The sequence below is a fragment of the Poecilia reticulata genome, linkage group LG22, assembly GCF_000633615.1.
Source record: "Poecilia reticulata strain Guanapo linkage group LG22, Guppy_female_1.0+MT, whole genome shotgun sequence".
Lineage (NCBI taxonomy): Eukaryota > Metazoa > Chordata > Actinopteri > Cyprinodontiformes > Poeciliidae > Poecilia > Poecilia reticulata.
In genome coordinates, this window is record NC_024352.1 from 23,569,643 (window position 1) to 23,583,902 (window position 14,260).

General features: G+C 38.0%; 2 protein-coding genes across 4 annotated transcripts in view; both read left to right on the forward strand.

The window, feature by feature from the left end:
- The window catches only part of rcan3 (regulator of calcineurin 3), a 44,047-nt gene extending 39,039 nt beyond the window's left edge, over nt 1–5,008 (forward strand). For all 3 annotated transcript variants that reach the window (XM_008399936.2, XM_008399937.2, XM_008399938.2), the window contains one exon: nt 2,540–5,008. In XM_008399936.2, the coding sequence (XP_008398158.1) occupies nt 2,540–2,694 (155 nt within the window). In that variant the 3' untranslated portion in view covers nt 2,695–5,008. The remainder of the gene's footprint in view (nt 1–2,539) is intronic.
- A 113-nt stretch (nt 5,009–5,121) lies between these two features.
- The window catches only part of ncmap (non-compact myelin associated protein), a 28,191-nt gene continuing 19,052 nt past the window's right edge, over nt 5,122–14,260 (forward strand). Inside the window, exons 1-3 of the mRNA XM_008399935.2 lie at nt 5,122–5,564; nt 6,555–7,224; nt 8,140–8,607. The gene's annotated coding sequence lies outside the window, so the exon portion shown is untranslated. The remainder of the gene's footprint in view (nt 5,565–6,554; nt 7,225–8,139; nt 8,608–14,260) is intronic.

Here is a 14,260-nt window from a genome sequence, read left to right on the forward strand (position 1 = left end):
CTTATAAAAACTTCCTTTAATGGTTTCTTGTGAAAATCTGAAAGCTTTTTGAGCTCAGATGTTGACTGCTGCTACGTTTTGCACCAAGCCCGGTTTCTGCAGTGATTATTAACCATCTGTATGCATCAGACTGCTGACAGGGTGCAAAAGTAACACAGAAAGCTTACAGTGGAGTGTTTAATCAGGCAGAGGATTGCACAGCTTATGCAGCAATGAGTTGGTTCTGCTAAAGTTTGATCTTGCAGACTCGCATGTGCTGCAGCAGTAATGTGAGGTCAAACACAGGGCATCATAGAGCAGCTCTGCAGCGCAACGTCTTGCAGTCATCAACTGTGTTTCTATTAAAAATGTGCAAACTGAAATTACAAAAATAAATTTGCTTAATTGGAAACAACAATTTTGAAAAAGCACGCGTTTTTCTATGAAAAGTTTTTGTTCTAGGATGAGGTGGTTTTATCAAAATCGATCATCTTTTGACGTCACACGAGTCACATGATCAACAAACGGATGTTACTACTGGTGAAAATGACAAAGAAGACTACAGGAAGTTGTAGGAGGAGGATGGCTCAATCTCACAGCATTGCACAGTTCAGAAAAACTTCAGTGTCTTAGTGAATCAAATACACTTTAAAATCGCTAACTACACTTTTCTCAAAACGCCGCAGACAAGAAGAAAGTGTGAATAAGACGCCGACGTTTCCACTAATGGCTGAAATATAAATATATTTCATGTAAATGTTTAAATCTGCCAAGATTTTTAATGACTTAACTTGTAAAGAATTGCTTCACATGTGATTTTAATTTAATTTCTTATTTAATGTAAATGCAGCAAATGCTTTTTTTTTTACATTAGCAGAATATAGGCAAAGATTTGCGCACATTTGTATTAAAAACACTTATTGTTTTGCAGATTTTCATCAGGTTTGCAGCAGCTATGTGGGATGAAAAACACATTTCCAAATCTGCTTTCGGCTGAATACTTTTTATTATCTCCATAAAAAAAACAAACAAAAAAAAAACATTATCTCAAACAAACACACACACACACAGGCAGCGAGTCCAGCTCAGACGGCCACTTTCTGCCGTTGCCATAGAAACACGAGGCATCAGGAAATGGCTTTGTTTCTCGCCTCATATCCTGGCGTCTGAAATCAGATTAGGGCGCAGTGCAGCTCGCTGGCTCCCTCTGTCTGCCGCCTGCTGTAACTGCAGCACTCCGTTCGCTCCCCCCATCTGTTTGGCACCGCAGCACCCATTTCCCTCCGCCTGCCAGCTGTCTGATCACATCTACATGGCAACCGAGATACAATCTAAGTGTGTGTTTTCAGTCTGAGTTCATCTGGATTATTTTTGGAAGAAGCTTTTTGTTTTAGCTTGATGTTCAGTTTGGCTGGTACATGCAGTTCCCTGCTAAAGTAGTCACTCCATTCTCACCTGGCTCTACATTTGCAGAAACAAATCTTAAGTGAATAATTGTAAAGCAGGAAGGAAATTATGCACGGTTTTCAAACTTTTTTTTTTTTCAAATTGAAGAGACTAAAAGAAATTACTCATTCTTTGCAAAATAAAAATGTCAGTTTCTCTCAGATTCATTTTTAAGTCTTGCCGCAGATTCTAGATTGGATTTGGGTCTGGGCTTTGACTGGGACATTCTGGATATGCTTTGGTTTACTTACTTACTCCAGTTAGCAATTAATTGATAACTAAATTAGTTGACAATTATTTTGATGATCAATTCAGGACGATTAATCTGATTAATTATATTAGCCTTAGTATTCGCTACGAAAAAAGCCAAATAACATAACCAGTGCCATATTAATCCAAAGGTTTACTAAATATGTGGGCATTTTGCATTTCAGATAAACAAAACAGCTTTGTAAATATGTTTTACCCAAAACAAAAGTGGCATAATTTTAGCTTCACTCAGTTCAAATTCACAAAAGAATGTTATTGTGTTGCATTTTAGGCAATAAAATGTTTATTTTCTAATTAAAATCAAGCTTAAGTGGTTAAATCAAAAAACTGCAGAACTGCAAAAAAAATCAAAAAATAGTTTCTCGTTCAAACATGTAAGTACACTTGAAATTATACAAAACCAACTTACCAGTAACATTTCTGCAAGATAATTAGCTTAATTTAAGTAAATAATTACAAATATTGATGAAAAAGTATTAGATCCGCTGACAGATTATTATAACAAAACATTTTTCAATGTTATATGGAGTTATTTACTTAAAACCAGTTTGATGAAAATTTACTTTTCTCACATTTCAAGTGTATTAAGATATTTGCACTTGAAACTGCACTAAAAATGCTTGGTAAGATTTTGTTTTTGCAGCCAATGTGCCATTTTTTTATCCGATTAATCACATATTATGACGATTAATCGTCATATTTATTGATTAATCAGTTAATAAAATAATTGTTAAATATTATAATACTTCATTATTCTTGTCTTTTTATAATGTAAAGCTGAAATGTGCCACATAAATAAGCTTGATGGATCGATTGATTGATTGTCTTCTTCTTTCCCCTCCAGGTGAAAAGTACGAGCTCCACGCGGGGACAGAGTCCACCCCCAGCGTGGTCGTCCACGTGTGCGAGAGTGAGACGGAGGAGGACGAGGCGGTGCGGCCAAAGCAGCAGATCGTCCAGACCAGACGTCCCGACGGGCCTCCCGCCGTCTTCAACTAAACCGGGGGACGGTGGGGAGCCTCCGCCCCGACCCCGCCTCCTCGGCCTCCCAACTGCGGCGCGGCGTCCGCACCCTTTAAAAAACCCGTGACACACCTGCCCCCCCTCCCTCCTCTCTCTCTCTCTCTCGTCTCTGCACTCACAGAGAGCGTCGACGCCCCTCATTTCAGTTCAACTACGAGCGAAAAACAGAAACATTGCTTCGAACGACGGCGTTTGTGGTGGAGCGCGGCGATGGAATGAGGCGGCCGGAAGGGAATGGATGACACACAAACACTCATCACATTCTGCGGACAGCGTGGGGAGCGGCGGCCTGGCCTCCCACCCACCAAACTCTCCCCCCTCCTCAGTTTTCAGCAACACGGGGGGCGAACATACCTGTCCGAACACAGGCACCTGTCACGTATCACTCCCAGCTGTCATCGCTGCTCGTCCCTCACCTCTTCCCTTCATTTGTACAACAATCACCCCGGACATTTTCTTTTTCCTTTCAAGATATATTAGACTTTCTTTTTCAAATCTGCTGTCTTGCATCAGGACCGAGTGTGTGATGTTGCCGCTGTTCTCTGCATGTATATACTCTGTTATGAAAAATATGTACTGCAACACAAATACTAACAAGTCATACGAAGAAAAAGGAACCTATTTAACGTCACACACCGCACGAAGCGCCATACGTGACTAACAAAGATGCGCTGGATGTTTGACTTTCTTTATTTCTGCTTCTTCTTTTGTCTTCTTTTTTTATTTGAAAGGTGTTTTTTGCTAACTAGATGTGTATTCATACTCTGTATTTGATAACCCAACAATTTTTGCATGCCTAGTTACTTCTGAAGACGAGAAGCTGAAGCTTTTTTGCTATTGTTCGTGATGGCAGGGAATTGGTGTTGGCGGCGAGTTTTGCTAAAACTTGATGGATTGGAAAACAGTTCATCCCTCCTTTTCTTAAAGGAGTTTTGTGATATTTGTCTCTTTTTTTAAATTGTATTTTCACATCACTTTCATTTGCTTTCTGCATGTCAGGTTTTCTGACAAACTGCTTGTTTTGCACTGAGAATCTCTCTCTCTCTCTCTGTGAATTGAAACGTGCTGCTTCTTGCCGTGTAAATATGTCAAAATGGTTTCTCTAGTTCTTTTTGCAGCCGATTGATGCGGGGGAGAAAAGAAAAAACATGAAATGGACCGACCAAAGCATTTATTCGCAAATGGATTCTTAGTGTTTCTTTGCATTTCTCACCTGCTTGTTTAACCAGATGAAGAAACACGAATAACTGCTTGTAACAGGTGTCTGAATCTTACGTCATTTGGCAGCTTTATATCTATTTGTTTGGCTGTAAATCATTAAGAAAAAGACATGTCTGTGTGTATGCAAGTGTGAGTTTCTCCTTTATTTGAGGCAAAGCTTTGATCTCAAGCTCAGCACCTGGTCAGCCTTTTTCACCAGCACATTATATTGCAGTGAGTGAAACACTCCAGTGAACCCTTTAGGCCTTTTGGATCTATAGGAGCGAGCTGCTGGGATGCATGTTCACCTGAGGCTTGACGGGAAGCAGGACGGCGCAGCAGAAGGAATTAAAAAAATATATATCTACTTTGTGTTTCAGATTGTTTTAAGCATCTGTTTTTCTGACAAACGGCTCTCTGACAGAGTGAACTTTTTACTGGAGCCGATGCATTTCAATGGTTTAAAGGAAAACGCAGCAGCAGGGCATGAGGAAACACAGTTATTTTTATTTTTTACTCTGTAATCATGGAGATTTAAACTGGTGCACTTTGGTCACAGTTGAGAAGAAGATGTATATTTGTGTACATATGCCAAGTGTTTTGTTTCTTTTCTTGCTGAGGTCAGTCTCAGTGTGCAGTTTGTTACAGCTTTTTCCTTGGCTTTGTTGTAATGGGGGGGGAAAAAAACGTTAAAAAGAAAAACATACAAAAAACCACATGTAACCTGAAGATGCTTGATCAAAACCAACTGTCTTGGTGTTGTTGTTCGACATTGACTCGGTTTGAATGTTTCATTTACTTCTGGGGAACTTAAATAGCTCAATAATACCGTTAATACTGTCACTGTTGTAACGTTTCTGTTGAGATCTGAATATCGTGTCTGAATATCGTAGAAATCCAGAAAACAACGTAGCAAAAACAAGCAATAATTTACAGTTGTATGATACCAGTATGTGTATTTTACATGTTCTGTACCTATTTCTCAGACATGGTCTCTCTGTCTCTGACAGTTATCTGCTTCTGTTTGTGTAGTAAGGAAGTCCATTTGTTTCACATAGAGAAATACATAAAGACTCATTTTTAAAAGCCACGCCTTCACGTCCTTCATTTTCTGGGTGTTTTTCTGCTGCAGAGCCAAACTTTTGATGAGTCGGTTAAGTTTAAAAAGAAATCAGATGGAACAAAAGGTTACTTTTGGGGGGGCTGATCAATGCTTTCAGACAAAACTGATCTGCCTGCTGAAAACTAAAACAAACACGCAACAAAATCCCTCTTAAAGTTGTTGCTTATTTAAAGGATTTAAATCAAGGATGCATGCAGGAGGATTTTTTGCGTTGCTGTAGTTTCCTCCTGTGGCGGTGAAAGAAACAACAGAATACCTCCACTGCTGCTTTCGCAATCGGCACAACTGCAAACTTCATGTCTGCAGCACCTGTGACGCAGCTGCAAGACAAAGAGCGCCACTCATGTGGTGAAAGGCGCAGCAGCTGGGAGGTGAGGCACGAAAAGCCCCTCTTTCTCGTCGTGGGGTGCGGATCGGGGAATTTCCTCCTCACAATGAGCCTCACTGTTGAATGTGTCGATGTGTACACACCTACCGGAGATCAGGTTAGCATGGTGGGTGCTAGCCGGCCCAGAAGCGTCAGGTTGGTGTTGTGCAAAAGTATTCCCGCTCTGCAAATATTTTTCGCAATTTCTCACGTTACAACCACAAATTTCAATGTTTCAAATGTGGATTTTATGTAGCAGAACAATAGAAACTGGTTCTTAGAAGAGAATAAGAGCAAAATGATTCACTTTTTAAATGTTGTGAATAATAGGAAATCTGTTGTAATTTGTTTAATCGATGCAAGTTAGTGATGAGTTAATCTAAAATCGATTGATAGGCAGAAATGTTCATAAAACTTGAGTTTTCTCTTATATTGTGAGAAAATCCATAATATAATAGTTATAGGTTTTCTCATGAACCATAACTCTTATATTACAAGTTATGAGTTATAATAGGATACTGGACCATGCTAAGAAAATAAAAAAAGAAAATTACAAAAAAAAGTCAGGACATTAGGAGAATCAAGTCACGAGAATAAAATCAAAATAATATGAGAATAAGGTATTTTTTATTTATTTATATAGCACATTTTCAGCAATAAGGCAGTTAAATTATTATGGGAATTAAGCCTTAATATTTTTATTTATTGTTTATTTTCAGAAATTCTAACTTGTCAATCAAGTGCATGACTCCCAAGTGTTTTTATGCAAAAAATAAAATATTACTAAGTAATTTTGGACTCATTTCTAGTGCAAATATCTCAGTAAACTTGAAATAAGACAAAACTAACTTACAAGTAACTGTTCAGCAAGAAATACAAGTTCATTTTTAAATCAATAATTCCCAAATAAAAAAAAAAATTACTAATTCCTCTGGCAGCATATTTTTACTTTAACAATATATTGTTTTGCAGTGCACTTTATCTCTATAAATTGTCTTTTAAAAGCTTAAACGGCCAAAGCTTTCATGCCATTGTTTTGTTTTTTTAGGCGTTATTGAAGACCCTCTCGAAGGATTCCTGTCATTCTTACTGAACAGACTAGAATTTCCTGAAATCACATTTTGACGGTCAATGTTGTTCCTGCAGGTCTGAATGAAAACACTGGAGCACACAGTGATGTCTGCAGCAGCACCACTGGATGGAGACTGATGGATTCCCTGTGGTTTTCCTGCCCTGTGAAACCTGACCTCCGCCTTTTATGCTCTTCACGGTCACATAATGGGACGCACACAAGCGGGTCATCTGCATCACTCTCGTCCTGTTAGGCGATTCCTGACAATGCAGGAGAAGTTTAGTTACACTGTTTTGTACAAAAGCAATGATGCTGCTTGCTTTGTCATGATGGGTTCCACCCAAACCCTGGAGGGAAAGTGAAGCTCGATCCTGGAGCTGCAGACTGATGACGGCGATTCCTGTGCAGGAAATACCTTCAATACTGAGCGCTTAAATTGAGATTATTGTTTTGCACAAGAATAAGAGAAAAAAAACAGGAGTGATGCACTTTTTCTCCTCCATCCAATACCTTTTGGACACGTTGGTTAATTTTCAACTCCATTCAAAAGGTGTTGGTGCAAAGACAAGCAGGTTTATTGCTCTGATGCCTGGTTTAGTCTGCATCCCCAGAACCAAACATGGAGAAGCAGCATTCGGTTTTTATGCTCCTCTGATCTGGAACAAACTTTCAGTAAACTGCAAAACAACCGAAACACTGAGTCCCTTTAAATAAAGACCTGTTTGGATCTGCCTTTGATTAGCAGTAAGTAGAAACACTGTAGCTGCGTTTTCATTATAAATGTGCACAAAACTTGAGTCAATATTCCACTAAAGTAGAAAAAACAAAACTTTACAATTGTGGTGTTTCCATTAAATAAGAAACACAATTAAAATCACACATAATGAAGTTTGTTCACACAAAAAGTCATTAAAAAACATGATTGTCCAACGTGATCAATAACATCTGGTTGTTGATCACATGACTTGTGTGATGCAAAAATAAAATTTCCATTGTTGTTTTGAGAAATAAAACAAAACAACACATCTCATCCTGGCATAAGAACATTTTATCGAGGTTTATTTTAATTGCCATGTTTCCATTTGCCATTGCTGTGGATTTTCTTTCCACTGAATGAAAAACAAACGTTTTAACCAAAAATCCAACAGACTCAGATTCACACCTGCAATTTCTGTTAAAGTTTCATACGTCTTTTTATTGAAAGAAACTGATTAGGAAATATTTTCTTTTGCTTGATTTTGTTGTTTTTTTACTTCAATTATTATAATTTTTATCCTTAAAACACTAACATTTTGGCCCGTCTGATAATGTAATCTTTAAATATTAAAGGATTTGATCAATTAATCAATACTTGAGTAGACTTTTGACCAAATACTTATTTTATTCTTATTTGAGTAATTTCTTGGCTACTATTTAATTTTATTTGGGTAAAAATATGTTGAAGTAGTGCTACTTTTATTAATTAAGTACAACTTTTGGCTACTCTCCTCACTTCTGCATACTGTGTTGATGATGTCATTTGATAAAATGTAAAGTTTATTGCTTGATTCATAAATAGTAAATGTATTACATCTTTATGACGTAAAGTACTTTTGAAATGTGTTCTACAAATAAGCTTGACTTGGCTTACAAACTGATTTATGTTTTTATTGCATGCAGACTTTAAGCACTCTGCACCTTTATATGTGAGACGCAAACATGACACTCTGCAGAGGCCAAGGTTATGGAGAGAGCAGCTCATTTTGGTCAGGCACGCCTAAGGGCCGGGCAGAAGGACCAGAAAAACCAGCTGCCTCAGATGGTTCCTCTCTGCACAGCAAACTTGGAGTCTCCTCCTCTTTTACCCCTTCTCTCTCCTCCCTCCTTTAATACTCACTGAAACCGCACACCGACGCACCTCTGCTTGGTTTTCAACCCTCTCCCTGTCTCATATTTTAGTTTTATTACAGCTGAAGTTGTGTTGTCTTCTTCCATTTCTCCTGTCTGACACCTTGAGCAGACCTGCTGTGATCTACCGGCTCATACAGGTGAACTATGCCTCCTTCGGCCAGCTGACAGCGGGAGAACCATCGCTGCTCAGCGCCCACCTGGGAAGGGCTTGAGCTGGAACACAGAGGAGTCCGTTTGGTAGGTCACAAAACTGATTCTACGCTTTTATGATTGTTGAGATAACTCTGCCATGTATAGGTGTGTGTGTGTGCTGTGATTGAACTTCAGTGAGAACAATGCACTGCAAAAACACTTTGAGGTGCAAATAAGACAAAACTAATTTATAAGTAACTTTTCCGCTTGTTTTAAGTTAATATTTCATTGACTATTGATGAAAAAGTGCTAGTTCCTCTGGCAGATTATTTCACCTATAAAGTAAGAATAATGTCTTGTTATTAGTGAAATAATCTGCCAGCGGATCTAGTATTTTGTATCTATACTAAGGGAAAAAAACAAATACTTCACTGATTCAAGGTTTTTTTTTTTACTTTTCAACTATTTTTTGTTTCAACTGTAACAAAATAAATGCCTTATTAATGAAATAATCTGAAATAATGACAGCAGACACATAATTTAGCAATTGATAAATTATTGTAGCTTTAAAACATAAAAATGTTTTCCAGGTTTGCCAGATTAAAAAAAAACAACAAACAGCTTCCTGACCTTTACAGGTTGATCATATTTTTCTACATTTTTTGTCTTTTTTGCTCACACTTGCTTTATTTTGAAAAGTTTATGAAAAAGTCCAAGTCTGATTTTTAGTATAACTGTTGTTTTTACAAATGAATTAGATCAAATTAAAAAGAAAAGCTTGTGTTCCACCTCACAATTTTTTTAAATCTGTATTTTCTGCCTGAACTTCTTTAAATTTCTGATTAAGGGCCATCCAAAATCATTTCAAGGGCACAAATCATTCTCTTATAACATGGGAAAATGTATTTTTCCTAAATATTAAGGAACTATCGATTTAAAACAAGCTCCTATAACTTGCCAAAAATTACTTGTAAGTTAGTTTTGTCTCTCATAATATTAATTTCAAGTGTAGTAAGATATTTGTGCTAGAAACTAAGCAAAAATACTTTGTAAGATTTGATGTTTCTGCTGTGTTTTTGATTATCCAGAGCTTTGGGCTTTTCACTACGCATAAAAGAGACATTTTTAAACATGATAACAAAAGTAACTTATTCATTTGTTAACAAATCTGGTGTCCCAAACATGAGCAGCAGAGCTTCTTATAACAGCAGCTAAACAAACTGTGGAGACAAGTCAAGTCTTTTGTTTGTCCTTTCCAAACTGCTCGTTCTTTTTGTTTCACACTCGACAGGCCGCTTTAGACACTTTCAGTGAATGCATCAATCAAACTCCTGCTTCAGAAACAAACATTTTACCTCCGCAATCGGTTTTGAACACTGGAAGCTAGCATTTGAAATAAAATGTCCTATTTTATGAGGGATTTTTGCTTCTAGCACAGTGGTTCTTAACCTTTTTTGAGGTACCGAACCCCCCAGTTTCATCTGTGCATTCATCGAACCTCTTATTCCCTCCCCTACCTCCCCCTCGCCGGTACACAAAATACTTTGCGGTATTCTGATTTAGTAATGTAATTACATTAGCTGTGTTATACCACCCCCACGCCACTAGAGGCAGTAGCAAGCCCAAAAAGATGCTCCTCCGCAGCTCTGATTGGCTAAGCAATGTAACGTGATCCTCTGATTGGCTAAGCAATGTAACGTGATCCTCTGCAGTAAAGCGGGGCGTCATCACGACTTTACCCAAGTGTGTCTTTACCTCCGCGGCAGAGGCTCCGCCGAACCMCYGAGACCGACTCACCGAACCCCTGGGGTTCGATCGAACCCAGGTTAAGAACCACGGCTCTAGAGTCACAATATTTCCCTTTTAAGTTTAAGATTTGCCTCTCATATTTATTCTTTTTATTCTACTGTTTCCACCGATCGCTCCGCCAATGACGTGTCCCGACATGAGACGTCATTCTGCTGACCCAGATCAATAAATGTCGCCGCTAAATCTCTCATCAGTGCGACAGCTGGAAAACAAATGAAGAGGGAAGTCCACTTCTTTGAACTCAAATTTCATATCTGCTCTCCTAAGGCCGCTAACAGGCGCTCTGCTCTGTTCTCCTCATTAACCTTCTCAAATATTGACAGCGGGCGAAATCTGGTAAAGGTCAAACTCGGATTGCGTTTATGTGCGCTGGAGATGGAGAGCGCTGTGTTTACGGTGCTGTGGAGAGCAAAGCCCGGATGCCCTTCAGCTTCGCCTGTTCTTCTTCCCCCCCGGTGGAAAGAAAAGAAAAGAGGAAACCGAACAGTTCCTCTAGTTCCTCTAGTTCCTCTGTCTGAACGAAAGGAGCACATGATTTGTTCAGTCGCGGCGGAAGAGAGGATATTGAATTTGTAGCATTTGAGAATAGCAGCAGTTAGCAGAAAGAGAAATAAACAGTTATTACTGGGAAAAGACCAGCAAATGGGGAAGTGGATTTATCAGCAGCACTTGTATGCAACTGGATTACTTACACACAAAAAAAGCATGTTTGCAATTGAAAATGTTCATAAAAAACATTTTTTATGAACGTTTTATTGTAAAGGTTATAAAACTTTTGCAATAAATCTGAGCAATATAACCTGTAGAGACGATGTAAAATGAGAGTAAATGAAGGATTTGGTGTGAGAAACTTTTAAAAATGGACTACATGAAAATGTTTCTTACATTGTTGTTGGTTTATTTGAAAAGAGACAGAGCGCATCGAAAAATATGTGAAAGGTTTTTCTATAAATATAATGAATTTCAGTGACATACGGATGGGTTAGCAAGCTTTTAAAAGAGTAATAATAATAATAAAAAGTATGTTTTAATCTAAAGAAAACATAAAGTTACACATTTTAAAAGAATAGACGTCAACGTCACTGCCGTTTATCACAGGAACTATTAATAAGAGTGAAAACAACAGAAATGTATCTGATCCTCTAACAAAATGGCTTCTGCATCAAAGAAGCATCAAAAATAAAACATGTGGAGCTGGATGTGAATCAGTGTCGTTCCCAGTCCTCTGCTCAATGCTTTGCTATGCTAGTTAGCTTTATCGTAATGCTATGCTAGTTAGCTTTATTGTTAGCAGTCTGGAGGAGGATTTTCTCTCTCGCTCGGTGCATTTTGTTTCTCTCAGCCCTTTTGTTGTTTCTGAATAAGCAACCTGCTCGCTTCTTGAACACGAAGACATTATCTCCGGGTTCAGAGTGTTCTTTCTTTGTTTTTCCAAGCCCGCTTGTAACTGGAGTTGTCTGGACACCGAGGGCATGTAATCCATTCCTGCGCTGCTGGTGAAAACAAAACAGGGAGATTTCTGTGAAAACAGGGAGATTTCTGCACTTCTGCAGGCAAACTTTGGTTTTTTAAGGAACTGAAGGGCTGCAGCAGGTTTCTGAAAACCAGAACTTTTGTTTTGGAGGCTGTGCAGCTGGAAGTGGTTTTTTTTCTCTTACTTTTCTACTTTTGTAGTTGTTTTGTTGTGTAACCGTGACAACAAGGCATTGTCTTTACAACTGGGAGCAGCTGATCCGTATCTCCAAAGCTTAAATAATACCTGAACTACAACCTCAAATATCCATCAAATATGGAGTTGAAAAGAGTCAGTCAGAGGCCTGTCAGATTCACTGCAAGACTGACTGCTACTGGAGCTTCTTCCTGCCTACACCGTTTATGGCAACTCTTTGAAGATACTTTAATGGCACCAGTTATGACAACATTTAATTTCCTTTGGGGAAATATTTAAAAATAGAGCAGCTTATAGAAGGACATCATTCATTTAAAACCTGGAAACTACGTCTCCAGTTACAGTAGCGATAGATTATGTGATCTCACGCCTCCAGTAAAGCAAGTCCAACTCTCTCCTGAATCATTCAGCCAGCATTCGTCAGAGGAAATAGTGTGTAATTATTAGTCAGAGTTGAGCCATGAGTAGTTGTATTACAATGGAGCGACACTGGGATAGGGAGTGGCTACATGTGATTAGCTTAATGTGTGATAAGTGGGTGTTTCTCCAAGGAATTTGCAGCATCTCAATCAGCATTATCTGTTCTTTATGTGACGCAGAAACTACAGAGGGAACATTTCTGTCATGCAGCCTGTTTGGGGACAATTCACCGCAAGAGAGATTCACTTTTTCAGATTTTATCATGTTGCAGTTAGGAATGCACTTATCCACTTTTATCAACTTCTGATACCGATACCTGAGGATTAACATCGCCTGGTACCGATCTGGTACAGAAAAACAGTGCAGAACTGATTTAAAATATTTCTTTTTTTTTTCATAAATGTACTGAATTAGACGTTTATCTGGTAACTCAGAACCAGTACAGCTCACTTAAATACCCCAGAAGCTTCACCAGCTAATGTAAAACAACCAGAAACTGACAAAAACAAACAATACGTTGACTGTCTTGGTAAAATGTGTAAAAATATAAAATAAAATATAAAACAAACGGCAACAAACCTCTCAAATTATTTCTAAATATGATGTAAAATAAATAGTAAAGCATGACATTTATCAGAGCACAAAACATAAAATTAGACTGAATAGACCTTCTGGATTTGCCACCGATACCTGATCTAGATTCTTTCCCAATGTCTGCATTGATACAGATATTGATATCGCATCGATGCATCTCTAGTTAAAGAGATGGTAGCACATTACATATTTTGATTTGATGTATTTATTACAGTCACTTTGCTTCATACAGATATAAAACATTTACAAAAAGTTAAATTCTAGCACCGAAGATAAAAAAGAAACCTCTCTGTCTTTATTGTCAAGCTTGCTCAGTAAACGTCTTTTTAACTAAATAACAAACTCAACATTTGTGCTTCAGACAACCAAAACAGAATATCTGCTGCAAATACTGATTAAGATTCTGTGATAATTAAATATCTGTCTGTAGCGCCTCCAGACTGTTATCGAGGTGGAAATCAGGGCATTTTTACTCCTCCACCTCTTTTTCTTCTTCTTCTTCTTCTTCTTGCATGAAGGAAATAGTGTTTGCCACATTCCTGTTTCTCCTGAAATCTACAACCATGTCCTTTGTCTTGCTCACATTCAAGATAAGATGATTGTTCCCACACCAGCAGACCAAGAACTGTCTGTTCTCAACTAAAGCTCAACCTCTGATTCACTCGATCCGAGACTTGAACAGCACGACAGAGTATTAGAACTAAGAATAAAATAAAATTACGAGCATAAAGTCATAAAATTATGTGAATAATGTTATAATATTATGAGAATAAAAGTCATTTTAACAGAATAAAGTCATAGTATCACAAGAGAAAAATCATTTTATGAGGAAAAAAGTCATAATATCACAAAAATAATATGAGAATAAAGTTGTAATTTGATTTGACTGATAAAATAATATTCAAGCTCACAAATTTTATTTTTCCAGGTTCTGTTTCTGAGGGCCACAGAAGGAGTTTCTGCGAACCAGATTTGGCCCACTGGCCTTGAGTTTGACAGAAATGATCTAGAGGCAAAAGGAACTTTATCGTCGTTTAAACATGAATATTTTTGGAGTAAATTGTCCTTTTCCGTTTAACGTTGCTCTCATAAATCTTCTCCATCGTTTGCTGCATAACATCCTCCGTAATGTTGCCAATCAGTTGCGCTGCCAACCTTTTCGGCGTACAATCCAATCACTTATCTCCAGCTGTCAGGTCTGTAAACAGTGAGTGATAGATGTCATTATTAACCTTTTTTTTTTTTTTTTTTTTTTTTTTTTTTTTT